Source organism: Chironomus tepperi, unplaced genomic scaffold (assembly GCF_022539635.2).
Source record: "Chironomus tepperi strain 1889 unplaced genomic scaffold, CSIRO-AGI_Ctep_v1 contig_269, whole genome shotgun sequence".
NCBI lineage: Eukaryota > Metazoa > Arthropoda > Insecta > Diptera > Chironomidae > Chironomus > Chironomus tepperi.
The window spans coordinates 88,407-103,773 of NW_027226391.1; the positions used below are offsets into that span (position 1 = coordinate 88,407).

The 15,367-nt window shown below is 32.6% G+C and overlaps 4 protein-coding genes across 9 annotated transcripts in view; 1 reads left to right on the plus strand and 3 right to left on the minus strand.

The window, feature by feature from the left end:
• Positions 1-357: 357 nt before the first annotated feature.
• On the minus strand, positions 358-5,302 carry Cap-G (Chromosome associated protein G). The gene is made up of 6 exons (XM_070642242.1): positions 4,978-5,302; positions 4,723-4,914; positions 4,045-4,664; positions 1,659-3,865; positions 522-1,539; positions 358-442 (listed from the first exon to the last, which is right to left on the minus strand). Exons 1-6 carry the CDS (start codon positions 5,221-5,223, stop codon positions 439-441), a joined length of 4,287 nt encoding a protein of 1,428 aa, XP_070498343.1. The 5' UTR covers positions 5,224-5,302; the 3' UTR covers positions 358-438.
• A 97-nt stretch (positions 5,303-5,399) lies between these two features.
• On the minus strand, positions 5,400-6,705 carry LOC139091966 (putative methyltransferase C9orf114). Its single transcript, XM_070642226.1, has one exon. The coding sequence runs from the start codon at positions 6,653-6,655 to the stop codon at positions 5,414-5,416; it is 1,242 nt and encodes a 413-aa protein (XP_070498327.1). The 5' UTR covers positions 6,656-6,705; the 3' UTR covers positions 5,400-5,413.
• Positions 6,706-6,952: 247 nt separating this feature from the next.
• On the plus strand, positions 6,953-7,980 carry Uqcc1 (Ubiquinol-cytochrome c reductase complex assembly factor 1). The gene is made up of 3 exons (XM_070642241.1): positions 6,953-7,064; positions 7,125-7,319; positions 7,379-7,980. Exons 1-3 carry the CDS (start codon positions 7,038-7,040, stop codon positions 7,898-7,900), a joined length of 744 nt encoding a protein of 247 aa, XP_070498342.1. The 5' UTR covers positions 6,953-7,037; the 3' UTR covers positions 7,901-7,980.
• A 3,528-nt stretch (positions 7,981-11,508) lies between these two features.
• rhea (Talin_middle and talin-RS domain-containing protein rhea) overlaps positions 11,509-15,367 on the minus strand; it is a 47,772-nt gene continuing 43,913 nt past the window's right edge. For 5 of the 6 annotated variants that reach the window (XM_070642220.1, XM_070642215.1, XM_070642217.1 and 2 more), the window contains 3 exons: positions 13,528-14,166; positions 11,990-13,140; positions 11,509-11,917 (listed from right to left, as the gene is read on the minus strand). In XM_070642220.1, the coding sequence (XP_070498321.1) occupies positions 11,677-11,917; positions 11,990-13,140; positions 13,528-14,166 (2,031 nt within the window). In that variant the 3' untranslated portion in view covers positions 11,509-11,676. The remainder of the gene's footprint in view (positions 11,918-11,989; positions 13,141-13,527; positions 14,167-15,367) is intronic. The other variant, XM_070642219.1, reaches the window with a different exon arrangement.

The window sequence follows — 15,367 nt, forward strand, 5'->3', positions numbered from 1 at the left end:
TGAAGCTGTAAAGTCATTAAAAAAAGACTTAAATTTACATTCTGTTGATATCAAGGAGGAATGATCAACTATAAAAAACTTTTGAAAATAAAGGATAGAATGCATGCTTATATACTAACGGTTTTTTGGATTTTGAAAGTATCTGCAAAATGTTTGAAAACCTTACAACAGCGAATGATTAATCCGAATTTTTATCCGAACAATTTCATTACTTTGACTAATTAAGCTTTTTGTGATTTTTACTTATTGTACGTATACGAACTGATTTAATTACTAAATATGATGTGAGTATGGCAGTTTAAAAGTTCAAAAAGTAAGATCCAGCTGATAAATTTGTAGTAATATTCAATTTTTAAGTCATTTTAATTATTTTATTGATCTCATTAATTAATGTATAAAAAATAAGAAAAATCATAATTTTGTTACTTCCGCTTCCGATCAACTAGCATAGAAAAATAAAGTATAAAAAGTTTTCATATTTATATCAAAAATATAGTAATAATTAAAAAAGATCTATTTACTTCCACCGCGGACGAGCATTCATAGCAGCTCGTGCTTCAGGTTTTGCAGCTTGACGGAGAGGCCTAGCTGACACTGTGGATGTTTTAGTTGATCCTATGGATGTTTTAGTTGATCCTGTAGATATTTTACTTGATCCTGTGGATGTTTTAGTTGATCCTGTGGATGTTTTAGCAGCCACAATCTTTGCAGGTGCAGGCAATCCACGTTTAACAGGTAATCTGGTTGTAACCGGCTTCTTTTTAGATTCAGCATCACTTTCGGGTGCTTTTAACGGCTTCGCTGGCTTAACATTCAGTACCTTTGCTGTTGCTCGAGTTACGGTTGTATTTTGTGCAATTTCGACCTTTTTCAAGCTTCTTGTCATTCTTCCTTCAGTATTTGGTGTGGAAGCTTTCGATGGCGGTAAATTCGACAATCTAACTGGTGTAGACTGTACTGTATTTTGTGTACGACGTGGTGTGACAGGTGTAGATTGTATTGTACTTTGTGTACGGCGTGGTGTGGCAGGTGTTTTTGGAGTTGAAACAGTTTTAGAATCTTGGGAAGTTGTTGGTGTACTTGGTGCTGATTTTGGCGTAGCTGTAACTGTCCTAGCAGTTTTCCTCATCGGTGAACTAACAGATGGCGTGGCTGGTGTTGATCTTGAAATTTCCAATTGCCTTTTATTAATCACTGTCTTTTTCTTTGTGGATATTGGAGTTGCTGGATATTCTTCATTTTCTTCGGTTACTGTATCTACAGAATTTTTGGCTCTTCGTCCCCTTATTCCAAGTCCTGGTCGCTTAACAACTGTTAATGGAGTGACTGGGGACGGTGGAATTACATCATCATTTGAGGCTTCCTCAACACTGTCATCATCAGTTGAAGGAATTTCAGATATATCGACAGCTTGAGTAGCTGGAATTACTTCATGCTCAACATTTGTCTCATTTATATCAATATGTTCTTGTGTGGCAGGTATTTCGATATCTTCACTTAATGTCTCGTTGACTTCAAGTCTGGATGTAGATCCGATATCTAAACGGATGAAAATAACGGTTTAGTAAAATTTGAAAAATGGCGGTTGAAATATATTTGAAAAACTGTCAAAAATTTTAAATTTAAAAAACCGTTAGAAGCTCAATAGAGAAACTTACCATCACTTGTCGATGCTGTGCTTGCTGTTTGAACAGTTTCACCCATTTTAGCATCAATGTCAAGTTTTATGACATTAACATCTAATTCCTTTAGTTTGACATCAGACATCGAAACATCCTGAGCACTATTGTCTGTTAATTCCTCTTCAGGCAATTCTGGTATTGTTGGAACCGTCAATTGAGCTTCTTCCTCCTCATTTGGCACTGTTTCTTCTTCATCATTATTTTCAATTGCATTTTCATCATCATCTTCATCATTTTGTGTTCTAGCTGTACTTGAGAATTTCAATGGAGGTCGATAAGTTCCATTAAGGATCTTGCAGAAGTCAGACAAATATTTTTTGGTACGGACATCAGCAGATGAGTCTTTTTGTAGCTGTTCAATTTGTTTAACCAAATCCTTTTTCAGCAATGGATCTTCACCAATTTCCAGTTCCAATAATTCCTTTGAAAAGACTTTAAGGATCTCTTTGCTGTCTGGATTGTCCTTCATTAGTTCCACAAACTTCATACTTAATGTATTGTGAAGATTAAGTCCATTACTACAGAAAATAGGTCTTGTAGCTCCAACAATGTATTTTAAGACAGTTTCAAGCTTTACTTCCCTTAATGGCGAGTCATAAGGAGCCTCAAACAATGTCAAAATTGTCGGAACTAAGGCATCATGCAGCAATTCCTGCTTTTTTCGCTTAATTATATTCTCCAAAAATATTCCCAACAATTGACTAATCTCAGAATCAGTAGCTGGATTAAAATACATCAATAAGAATTTCGATAGTAATTCCCGTGTGCTGTATATGCCATGCAGTATCATCTTGCACATTCCATGAATTGTTATTTTAAGAATCTTTTTATCGACACTTTGTTCCATAAGATGTGTCAACATTTGCATAATGTCAAGTGTCTTTATGATGTACATCTCATCAACAGCATCTTCATCATCTGGATCTATGTCTGTATATAAAGTCCTTCCACCTCTTTTACTACGATTTTGTGTCATCGATAGCGATGCATCATTATTGTCAAATCCATCCATTTTCTCGACTGAATATCTCAGCAACAGATCAAAAATGCACTCAATTGAGCATTCCCATAGCAGGACATGGACACTTTTAAAAACTTGAGATTTAAGGATGATGTAAATTTCCTTTGCAATTGATTCATAGAGTAAACTATATGCAGTTGCTGTTTTTAATGCCCAGATTCTTGTCGATAAGTCAGTCGACTCGAGATAGTAACGGACAAATTCATTGTAAATTTGCAGGACATCATGATTCATGCTTTTGACACCTTTTGATGTTATTGAGTAGTAACAAATCTTCAAATTCTTAATAATCTCTTGTGGTGTGATTTTCTTGATATTGGCATGAACTGTGAGATTCTCAAGCAATGATTGTGTCGATTCCACTGAATGTTGTTCAGCTATTGGACGTAAAAGATCAATTAATTCCTCATTTAATTTATGATATTGTTCTGACACACGTTGACATTCAGCATATTGTTTACGTTGTACGAGAGTTGATTCTTGTTCCTTAAGATCCATCATCTTCAATTTTATGTCATTTGCCTTAACTTTTCTGTCAATATCTGATTTATTGATTAAATCGTCAATTATCGTTTGTCGACTGTATTCTGATGGCGATCCAGGCTTAACCATTTCAAAAATGATCTTATTGAAGAATGTCAAGCGCTGCTCAACTGATGGAATGATCTTTTCAGTCAATTTTGCTATTTCATGTATTGAATATTCTGATAAATCATAATTACATAAAAGTGACTTTAGCAGTTCCAACAAACTGTTCTTTCCAACTTCATCGCCTAAATCATACAGTTGGACGATCTCAAGAAGCGTTACGATGCATTGATTAAAGTACATTCGTTGGAATTTCACTTCATTTTCAGTTCCAAATTTATAGTCATTCATAAATTTCTCAACGTAGTAACAGAAGACTGACAATTCAGGAATTATGTCCATATTTGAGACTGTATGATTGACAACTTCTTCTTCATCGTCTTCGTCATCATTCTCAATTGTTGCATCATTTCCTTCACTTCTTTTTCCATCAATATAGTCCTGATAGCTTTTAATGACCATTTTCCAGACTATAAGCTGTTCTAATGTTGACTTTTCAACATTTATGCAATTTTTGAATTCATTGTTTTCTGGGAATTCAAGGTACGAGACAAGATCGCTGATTTTACGCTTCCTGGAAGTGAAAATTAAATAATTAATAATTTTGCTTGAATAACGATTTTTCGATATTTAAATCTTAACGGTTTCTGAAAATTCAAAAATTTTGAACTTCAAATTTGAAAGTTCAAAAATCGTTATTTTTCAAAACAGAAAAAATCGTTAAATTTTTAACGAAACTTAATCGAAACTTACTTGAAGATCTCACTCAATGCCATTTCAGCCAGAGTTCTGAACTTTGTTAAATCCTTTTCTGTCGAGTCAAGTTTAATGGCACGAATAAATTCAGCATAATCAAATTCATAAACACCAATCCAGTTAGACAATAAAACATTAGTTACTGCTTTACGGACCAAATCAGAACGATCATTAAGACCAGCATTCAAGATTGCAATACGATCAACGATTTTGTAACTTCTGACTGAATATGAAGACATTTGAAGATATGTATGACGACGAACTTTTTCATCGACGTCTTGAAGTCGTTCCAAAATATTTGGGATATTGTAATTCTTTTTGGCAATTGCTGTAATTACAGATTGACGAACTTTTACAGCTGGATCAGATTCCATATGATGGACATAAGCTTTAGTTACTGGATCTTCATTGACATTTTCTGGATCTTGTAGACGTTGTAAAGCCACAATAGCTTGAGCACGAACAATTGGTGATGTATCTCGCATAAAATACAGCATTCGTTCAGTAATCTTCTCAATTATTGTCTCATCAAGCTCTGCTTTTTGTGAGAATGAAGTCATGATGCTCGTGACCAATGTACATATTCTAGCACGAATATGGACTTGACTGCTTGTGATCTATAATTTTATAAATTATTTAATGTTTATCTAGCATAAATCAATTATTGTCACTTACCCCTAATAGTTCAGTAAACGAACTTTCGACAACTGGATGTGATGCACCGGAATCAGTTACTTCCTCTCCATAAGAAGCAATAAAAACTCCAATAAACTTCAAAACTCTCGATGAATATTCATTTCCATCCTCTTGTGTCAAAAAAGTACGGAGAGTCATGAGAAATGACTTCATAAATGATGAATGTGACATCTAATAAAGATCCAGTAAATATCCAGTAAGAATTAAAGCAACAACAAATTTGTAAATATTTACCTTTTTATATAATTTTTGAAGTTCTCCGAGGCACTTATTGCTATTACAGTCATTCTTTTGTACAGATAGTATGATTTTAGCGATATTCAAGCCATCTCCAATAAGCCATTCAGGCTGGAGCCTTAATTTTTTTGCTGGCGGTGGCGGTTCTTTTGTCTTTTTCGATTTGCTTGGTGCTTTAACTTCTTTTACTTCTGGTTCTTTATTTTCCTGCTCTTCTACAACAACTTTTCGTCTTCGAGGCATGTTATCGTTTACTATAAACGCTTAATATTAGTAAAAATTAATTAATAATGTTTGTTGTTATTCAAAATAAACTTTTCGTTGCGTTTTAACGGTTTTTTTGAACGAAGGAAAGTTTACTACGATAATAAGGGGTACAAAACTCAATAATTTTTTAAAAATTCAAATTTTTTATTTCCGTTAAAATAAATTTTTAATCAAATCTATCCATGTCCATGTCAATTTCTTCCTCAGATGCAGCTGGTGCTACTTCCTGCTTCTTCTTTTTCACTTTATTCTTCCTTTTCATTGGTTCTAATGTTTGAATATTTCCAGTGTCTTCACTCTGTGCTATCAAGTCTTTGTACTTGAATTCTGGTGGTTCATTTTCTGCCTGTAACTTATTGGCCATAGCAGCTAATGTTATCAAAACAGCTTCCTCTGTTCTTATTGTTCTTGATCCTTGATCTGGCACGACATTAAAGTATTTGTCAAATAGCAAGCTTGGATCATCAACAGTCAAATTGTCATCATTTTCTACAGCATTTTCAAGTCCAAAAATGCCACCAAATACAATTAATAGATGGTTGTATTTCAGTGATTTTCTTTCTGTCTCATTTATATTGCTTCCTTTATCGCTAGTTCCAATTGTTAAGTCATATCCATCCTCATAAGGTGACTGCGAAAAAACCTGCGAAATACTATTGGCAATTCTCACATTATATCCCCAATAAATTCCAGTGACACGTCTTGGTTCCGATGGTGGTACAATAACTCCTTTAAGCTTCTTCGATTTCAGGTCTGAATTTTGTGGAATTTTTACTGTAACTCTTATGCCTTCTGGAAGTTGCTTATCGACGAGAATGTCATTTAATAGACCAACATTGACGAATGAAAATTTCGGATGTGGCTTATTTGTGACAATTCCTTCACGATACAAAAATTCAGATGTCACACGCAAATGATGCTGTGAATCCAGAGGATTTAAAAGTCCACTAAACTTTAAATCATTATGAATTGGAAAGAAGTACTTCCTTAAATATTGTGGACATTCTAGATATTGCAGAATTCTAGCAAATTGGATACAGCACGGTCTGGCTATTTTTACACCATCTGCTGTCTCTATTTGCTGCATTTTGGAAGTAGTCACATTATTGGATGGCTTATCATCAAAAACTATAACTTCATCAATGTTGTAGATACATGCTGCTCTGGCAATTTGGCCTGCCAAATATGTCCTTAATTCTTGTGATTGAGCATTCTCTAAAATTGATCCAGGCACGGCAATTGAGATTGTGCTTACACTTTCCTTAATGTCACTATTTTTAAGTTTTTCTTCTTCCTCTTGTTGAATTATTTTAGCTTTTTTGACTGCTTCCTGCTGTTCAACTTGCTTAATTAGGAGATCTTGTTTCCTTTTTCGGTTTTTCTCCTTTTTTAGTGCTCTTGCATCCATAATTATTGCGAATGGATTTGAATGTTTACTTTGTTTACTAAACAAGCAATGTGCTTGCTTCTAGAATAAATAATGTTTCAGTTTAACCGTCATTAAAAATTTTAAATTATCGGTTTAAAAGTGCGGGAGATAAATATCTGAAATTTTGTGAATGATAGGCATGTCCTTTAGTTCTCCAAATTATCGAGACGATTTTAAATATGATTCCCAAAAGGCTGAGTAATTTTCATATTTCCAGCTATTTCCGCTATCAAAATAACATAACGGTCGTTTAAGATTCAAATTTTTTGTCCGTCTGTCAATTTCCGACTAGAATCAAAACATTGAGGAAAACAGTGAAAAACTGAACTTTCGTTAATTAACTAAATTTTAAATAGGAATCATGAATATTTTAAGGCCTATCGTGTGTGTAAGTATAAGATCTAAAGTGTAAAACAGTTCAAAGCACTAATTAACACCTATTTTACAGAGGAATTTGTTGCGAAACATTGTAAAAATTTCACTTCCTGCGAATTCAGCACTGATCAACATAAATAAGGATTTCTATGGAAATCGGACAGCTTTAGTGCCATACTCAACAGCAAAAATGCTCAGCTCAATGCCGCCAAATGATGGAATATTGAAAAAGATTGTGAAAAAGTTCGTAAAGCAAAATACAAAATCGGTGAGTTAAATTAACTATAAATTTTTTGGCACATGAATGACATAAAAATCTTATTCTAGAAACTTATGAAAGCTGGGGTATTTCTATATGAGAATATAGCAGATGGAATAAATTATACACAATTTTTCAATGAATTTGGCATGAAAGATGCATTCAATTCCTGGTTTTTGGTCACAGAACTTCACGTCTGGATGTTATCATGTCGAGTAATGCAGGAAGGTTCAAATAACAATGAAGATGGTAGATTCCTAAGGAATTGTATAGTCGAAACAATGTGGTCTGATGTTCAGACACGATCAAAGAAATTAGGTTCCGATAATCCATCATTTACAAGAAAGCAAGTCACGATTCTTTCCGAGCAGTTTCAGGCAAGTCTGATATCATACGACGAAGGATTATCATTTGATGACAAAGCATTAGCTAGTGCACTTTGGAGAAGATTCTTCGAAGCAGAATGCGATGATTTTGTAAAAGTTGAAGCACTTGTCAATTATGTAAGAAGAACATCACAGATGCTGGACAATTTAGATCGTGATCAGCTCGTGACTAATCCTAAGATTGAATGGCTTCCAGTAAAATAATAAAAATTGTTACGTTAATAAATTATAGAGCATTAGAATATGTCAAATAATAATAAATTGAGTTGGATGAGAGATATGCAGTACTAGATTTATATTTGAGGGTGGCACACAACCCCACCTCCCATCCAAAAAATTTTCTTTCAGGAAAAATACAAAATTTGATATGAAGAACGTAAAATCTTCCTAGATAGTGAAAAAATTCTTTTAATTAGAGTTAAGTTCACTTTTGGTGCCAAAAGATGTATCCATCAAGTCATTCAATGCATCTGCCATCAAACTACCTATTTAGTCGAAGTGCTGCTCTCATTCTTCTAATATTTTTCATAGATTTTGGTGAAATTTTTCAATTTGATTTCTGTGCCTTTACATATTTAATCAAATTAATCCTAATTTTCAGCATCCAGCAACAAAAATAATTTCAATTCCGTACATCATAGAACAAAAGAAGCAGAAACAAAAGTTAATGACTTATATTGCTATCATTGTGACATGTTTGATGGTGATGATTGCCTGAATATCAACAATACAAGAACGAACCAAATTGATTTGACCAAAAAATGTTCACAAACGGAACGATATTGTTCTGTAAAGAGATTTAGTTATACTATGTCGGATAAGAATTCAACATCCGATAAAAAGTTATGGACATTGCAGAGGAACTGTACGGAACAGTGTGAAAATGAATGTATAATAATTGGGGAGAGGATGAAGCTTCATGCTTGCCAAACATGTTGCCAAAGTAATCTATGTAATGTTGGTGCACATGCTATTAGGATTAATATTGATGCCATTGCCACACTGTTCAGCTTCCTTATTGCAATTTTTGCCAATTATAGCTGAAAGGAATAAGCAGCAACAGCAACTTTTTGTTAATCAACGTTTATTTTATGCATTTATTACGATTAAAACTAATATTAATTCGAGATGTAGAGTTTGGACATGTTCGAGAGTTCATTCAGGATAGATAGATTCAAAGAATCTTAAACCAGGAGTTAAATAAATCTTCGGATTAAAATTAATCTTGGATTTAAATCCATCATAACAAACTTTAATCCTAAGATTCACATTCACACTTCCTGTAATTTAAGCTTCAAATCTCAAAAGTGATCAAATTAAAACTTAATCTTCCTGCTTCCAGCACCTTAAGTCTTTAAATTGACACATTTGGACACATTAATTAAAGTAATGAATGGAAAACAGAAATGCTTGTCGTAGCTTCAACTGGATCTTTGAAAAATATATCTAGAAGCTAAGACAAGCAGCTCTAACAAGAAGAAACTTAGTATTAAGTGACAATGATGATTGTATTGTAGATAAATGAACAATTAATTTTCATTAAATAACGTTAAAAACTAATAAAAATGATTTTTAATCTCACAAATCTTTAACAGCTTTAGAGTATGCATCGCAATAAAATTGGCAGTTAATACAACAAATGAGATAAGCGTTATGTGCATTAATCAACAAGAAACTTCACTGGATGTTTTTATTCGTTAGTCGTATTAGTTCCATTTTGGCTTGTTTGTTGAATTTGAGCGACTTCTCTTCTGATCTGTTGAATGACATTAGCAAGTGCTTGTGGATGAACGCCTGCTTCGCATAATTGTATACAAATATCCAATGTTTCTGCTGATAATCCAGTATTTAATATATTTGAGATATTTAATAAATTTGTTCTGAGCTCTTGAGAATTCCTTATTTGAGACACATCGGATGAAGTCTTATCTGGTGCTTGTGACATTTCCAGGCACATCCTTAAATGTAATAATACACTTCAGTATCCTTAATTATGTTTAATTTAATGATTTACTTCTGAAAATGTTTGTTGTGAATCAAACCTCAAGGGATGGACACTTGGAAATATATTTGAGTGAGTATTGAATATTTAAGAAAGTTTGTTGTTTCTAGTACTATCTGCTGAATGTAAATAAACACTGCAGATATGTCAAAATCACCTGTTAGTTATGTCTTAGTTTCAGACAGATTTTATTGAAAATTGTGAATTCTTCCTCCCTTGACTTGAAAATGAGTACTAGATTTCAAATAAAATTTGACCGTTATTTGCATCATCAATATTAAAATCCATTTTTCTCATTCAATAGTTAACTAAATTAACTAAAATTTAGACAGCATACTCCTTGTAATAATTCACATTGTTTCTAATGGTTCAACACCAAATTGTTGCATTTAAAATTTTCGCATCTCACATGAAGTTGGCTGCAAAAAAATTCAAAAATATTTTAACCGTTGATCTCGTTGCTCAAATTCAAAAATGAAAAAAAATAACGACAATTAGACGAAAATTCTTGATGGTTCATTGGAGATCCACCCAAAATTTATTCATGAGCTTTTTCCTGAAATAAATTACTCTCTGAAAACATCAAGAAATGACAAATTTGCATATAAAATTTACTTGATTAGAATTTTTTACTTTATTGAATAAAAATTGTAAAAATGTACATTAATTTTGCGCAAAACTCTATTAAATTTCTAAATTTTTTTCGTTATTATTTTAATAAAATATTATTATTTGTAGAATATAATACTAAAAAATTAGTAGATTTATCAAATTTACAATTAAGACGAAAAAAAATATGAATAATTAATGAGTTTATCGTTCATACTTTTGGTGAATACAAATTAAGTAAGTTAAAATAAGTATGTAGTTTTTTTATCTAAAAATAAGCAAGTATTAAATGTTAAGTTCTTTATATATTTTTCATCGTTAAAAAGTGCGAAAAGTCAATAAATTCCCTCAAATTCCCCGTTCATAAAATGGCACAGTTATTGGCAAAAAAATTATATTTTTTCGTTCTTAAGTTTCCCATTCACTTCATTCCTTTTTTTCGTTAAAAATTGACAATTAAAAATTGTCGCGATATATAATGTCGGCGGCTAAAATTTGCATACTTTAGGCATATTTTTAACTTTTTTGTCCCATTATGATTTTGTAAGTATTTAATGGATGCTAAATTTTATGTAAATTCAAATTGAAATTAATTGACCGCACTGGATCTTGTTTTTTTTCGTAAAAGTATTTCTTCTTGATTTTAGTTCGATTTGACTTTATCTTGTCAATAAATGAATATAAACGACAGTTAAGTTTCATTTCAAGATCCAGTAAGGTAAAAGTCACTTTTACGAAGTAAAATCAAGATCCAGTAAGGTCAAAGTTGCTTTCCCTATCAAATAACAAGATCCAGTAAGGTCAAAGTCACTTTCACGAAGTAAAATCAAGATCCAGTAAGGTAAAAGTCACTTCCACGAACAACATTAAGGTTAAAGTCACACGAACTAAAATCAAACAGTAAGGTTAAAATTCCACGAACTAAAATCAAGATCAGTAAGGTAAAAGTTACTTTTTTTTTGTCCACAATTTTGTCATAAAAAATTTCATTTCTGGCACTTTGTGTATGTGTTTTAATTTCAGCACATATCAATATGAACTTATCTTCTCATGTTAAGAAACTGACCGTTAAATAACGGAAATAATTTGAATTTTTCATAGTTACAAATTTCAAATAAAATTTGACCGTTATTTTTTAAAACATTTTAAGATTTCTGGATCCATTACAGCTATGAGAAGATAAATACATATTGATTTCAAATTAAATTTAACCGTTATTTTTTTAAACTATTTTAAGATTTCTGGATCCAAGTATGCTATGACAAGATAAATACATATTGGCATGCATGTAAAATACAAAAAACTTTAAAAACATTATTATTTTCATTAATTTAACAACAATAAACTGCTTAGAAGACTTTTGTTATTTCTATTGAAGCTTATAATTTCGGCTGTCGGACGACGAGGATACATGGCGACTCTCTTTCATTTCCATTCGTTGAATGATCTTTTGGTGTGATGACTGTGAGGAACTGCTTGAATGTAATGTCGATGATTGTCCATTAACTCCGCCATTTGATTGATTCATAAGTTGTAATCTGGCAAATTCCTCATTAAGATTACTGATTGGCTGACCGTCTGTGGTTTGGAACGTTCTGGTTTCATATCTACTGGAAGTTAATTAAAAAAAATTTGATAATCATTATAATCCTTGGATAATGTCCTTAGTTAGTAATAATTACCTTGTAGTATATCCTTCATAATTTTGTTTTCCGTCATTTGGTGGAGCAACATTAGTCGTTACTGTCGTTTTGAATGTACTTAATGTATTAACAGGCGAACTCTTTCCAAATGTTTTCTCATGTAAATCCTGAACGCATTGCTCCAATCGTGACTTGTCGAATCTTGTATTTAGATTTGGATTGGTAATTGTTGTGGTTTCATAGATGCGATTTTGAATTGGAGATATTGGTTGTTGTGGTGGCGGTGGAGGCTGTGGAGATGGTGATCCGGATGACAATATTGAGGAATTGTATGGTTTTGGTACTGCATTAGCTGTTAATAAATTTGATCTCTTTTGTTGTGTAATTATTTGTTGATTTATTTGCTGTTGTTGCTCATATGTCGTTGAATTTATTTGATTTTGGAAGTTACTTGGTGATGGTGATGTGGCATTTCCTGATCGATTCATATGTGTTGGTGATGGTGAGGCAAATCCTTGTTGTCCAGCATAATATCCACTAGCACTTGTATTACCACCTTCAAAGTCACTCTCATCAGTTGTATATCCTGCTGCGTTTCGTTGTCGGTATTTTGCATGTCGTATCGCTGTTAATTTATTTCTTGCCTCCTCAAGTTGTCTTTCCATTTTTAACACTTCAGAACGAGCATTAATTTCCTGTGCCATACCATCTACCATATTTCTATTAAGTTTTAATGTATGCTCCTCTTCACCCTCAATTGCTTGTTGCGCTGCTCGAACTAAATTGTCTGTTGATTTAATTACAGCATTTCCTGCTGCTTGCAACCTTCGTCCGCTTTCGGAATTTGGATCTGATTTTACTTTACATGCAATTAATAATTGTGCTGTTGAACTTGCAACTTGTTTTGCTGATGATATAAGCATCTCTTCCGTACCAACTCCTTGTACAAGATTCTGAGCTGATTCAACCAAACTGTGAGTAGCAGCAGCCACAAGTCTTGCCGCAGAAATCAATCCTTCAGACCATTGTCCATCGTCAGACGATGTAAGTGGTCGCTTGGCAACTTTTCCTTGATCAATCAATTCACGTTGTGCTGCATTTGCGGCACGAACTAAAGTAGATGATGCAGCCATTATTCCCTTTGCAGCTTCAAGGATCATTTCATCAAAGTTCATATTTTCATCTGTTTGCTGTATAAATTAATAATTTATAGATTAGTGACTGATGTCTTCAAAAGAATATTAAGTCATGTTAATTATGTATGTCACTAATTTACATTTTACCTTCCACCAACATATGATACTTAAGATTATCATTACAAAGAGATGAATTAACGACACATCACATTAATAATATGTTTGATTCCTGGGTGATGATATAAATGCAACAACCAAGAATATCAAACATATCTTAACGTAATGGTCATGTCACATGCATGTGTAGAATAATACTATTTAGGTATTAGCAGATGAATTATACTTCTTCATTCCATTCCATTTAATGTTATGTTAATCACTAATTTTACACCATTACCACTTAATATTATAGTTAATTTAATTATGATAAAGTTTCCGTACCTTAATGTCAGGATGCCTTCTTGGTCTTAAACTGGCAAGTTTCTTAGCAGCAGCGTCAATTGAAGCAGCAGCACCGAGCAATTCATTTTCAGCAATAACAGTTGGATCTTCAGGATCAACCCAATCGGATCCTTTTAATAATTGTGCCATACTGACTAAATCTGTCACACATTTTGCAACACGACGTGAATATTGCATTCGTTCATCAGCTGAACAGTTTCTCAAGACACCTTCAAGAAGTTCACGATATGCACTGCCAACTGCACCACCAGCATCAAGTGTTCTTTGCCTTAAATCAGGAGTTTCAGCACAATTCCATGCAACTGATTTACATACAATCAACATTTCAGAAATTGCACGACGTCCAATATTTGCGGCAGCAGTTATATCAGCTTGTGAATTACTTGCACCAGCTGATACAGCCTTGGCAGTTGCTACAGTTACATTTTTGGTAACACGGATTAAGTCTTCTGGTGTCGATGGCATTGCGGATGTACGATTCGATTCAGAATATTGCATTGAACGAATTTCTTGCGTAATTGCCTCAATTGTTGCTTCCATTGCTCGTGTTCCTCTCGTATGTTCATCCTCAACAGCTTTAACTGTTTTCAATAACGATGTCACATTCATAACCATTACCTGTTTGAAATAAATTTAATTAAAAAGAGTATTAATTAGTGGATTTATTGTTGAGTATGAAATAATCAATCAGGGGGAATTAAAATATTATTTGTTGTGCAATCCACAAAAAATGGAACATAAAAATGGAACATTTTGAAAATTATGAGAAAAAAAAGTTAAAAATTTTTAAATTCGTGACGGCAAAAACACAAAAAAACGCAAGATTCATCGTTAAATGTTAAAAAATGTGTAAAACTTGCATGAAAATATAAAAAAAAGTAGAGGATGTGATGTGGGAAGTGTTTTTTTGTTGTATGTGTTAATGTGCAAACTTGCAAAATTTTAACTGAAAGTCAGTACATATAAAAGAAGTAGTCTAAAGTAGTCTTAATTTTTATGTCCCATTTTTTTTGGTTGGTGATAATTTATAACCGAAAGTATAGGAATCATGATACAGTGAAGCCATGAAATTAAGTTTTTCGCATGAAACCAAGAACCATAAAAATATATATTGAGAATGGAAATGAATTTTTATTTAAATTGATATGAAAGCTTTGTGAAAACTTAAAAGTCATTCAATGTAAACTGAGATCTGACACAAGCTTTCATACTTTCTTTTTTTGAGATTGAATTTTAAAATGATTTTTTTTACACTTTTAAGCAGAGGTCGAAGTCGGTGTTAGTCGACTATAGTCGACTAAAGTTTGTTTTAGTCGACTAAAGCCGACTAAAAAATTTCTGAGAATTTTCTTAGTCGACTATAGTCGACTAAAACCGGCTAAAGCCGACTAAAGCCGCGACTAAGATCGAATAAAATGAAATTTTTCACTCTTGTGAAGTATATAGAATTTAATATAAAAAATTCCTTTTTTTGATTTCCAACAAGCTTAAGTTCGAATCTCATAATATTTTTTGAATATTTTTCAACATTTAACTACTTTATAATCTCAGAAAAGTCTAATTTTCTTATTCTAAGATGCAAAACTCCTAAAAAAGCCGATTTTGCATAGATTTTTTTATTAAAACGTGAAAAATTTACAAAAAATCCGAATTATTTCTCGATTTTCTAATTTTTGGATGAAAAACTCTCGAAAATTTTATATTTTGCCTGAATTATCTTATTTGGGATAAAAAAAAACCAGGAAAGCCAAGTTTTGTATCGGCTTTCTCACTAAATAAGAAAATTTGAAGCAAAATTCAGTATTTCTTAGTGTTTTTC

Coding starts and splice junctions, on each gene's coding strand:
- Cap-G (XM_070642242.1), bottom strand. CDS start 5,223: ATGCCTCGAAGACGAAAAGTTGTTGTAGAAGAGCAGGAAAATAAAGAA. Junction 3,866..4,044: donor GCATTGAGTGAGATCTTCAA/GTAAGTTTCGAT, acceptor TTTCACTTCCAG/GAAGCGTAAAATCAGCGATC. Junction 1,540..1,658: donor CACAGCATCGACAAGTGATG/GTAAGTTTCTCT, acceptor TCATCCGTTTAG/ATATCGGATCTACATCCAGA.
- Uqcc1 (XM_070642241.1), top strand. CDS start 7,038: ATGAATATTTTAAGGCCTATCGTGTGT. Junction 7,065..7,124: donor TTTTAAGGCCTATCGTGTGT/GTAAGTATAAGA, acceptor CCTATTTTACAG/AGGAATTTGTTGCGAAACAT. Junction 7,320..7,378: donor TAAAGCAAAATACAAAATCG/GTGAGTTAAATT, acceptor ATCTTATTCTAG/AAACTTATGAAAGCTGGGGT.
- LOC139091966 (XM_070642226.1), bottom strand. CDS start 6,655: ATGGATGCAAGAGCACTAAAAAAGGAGAAAAACCGAAAAAGGAAACAA.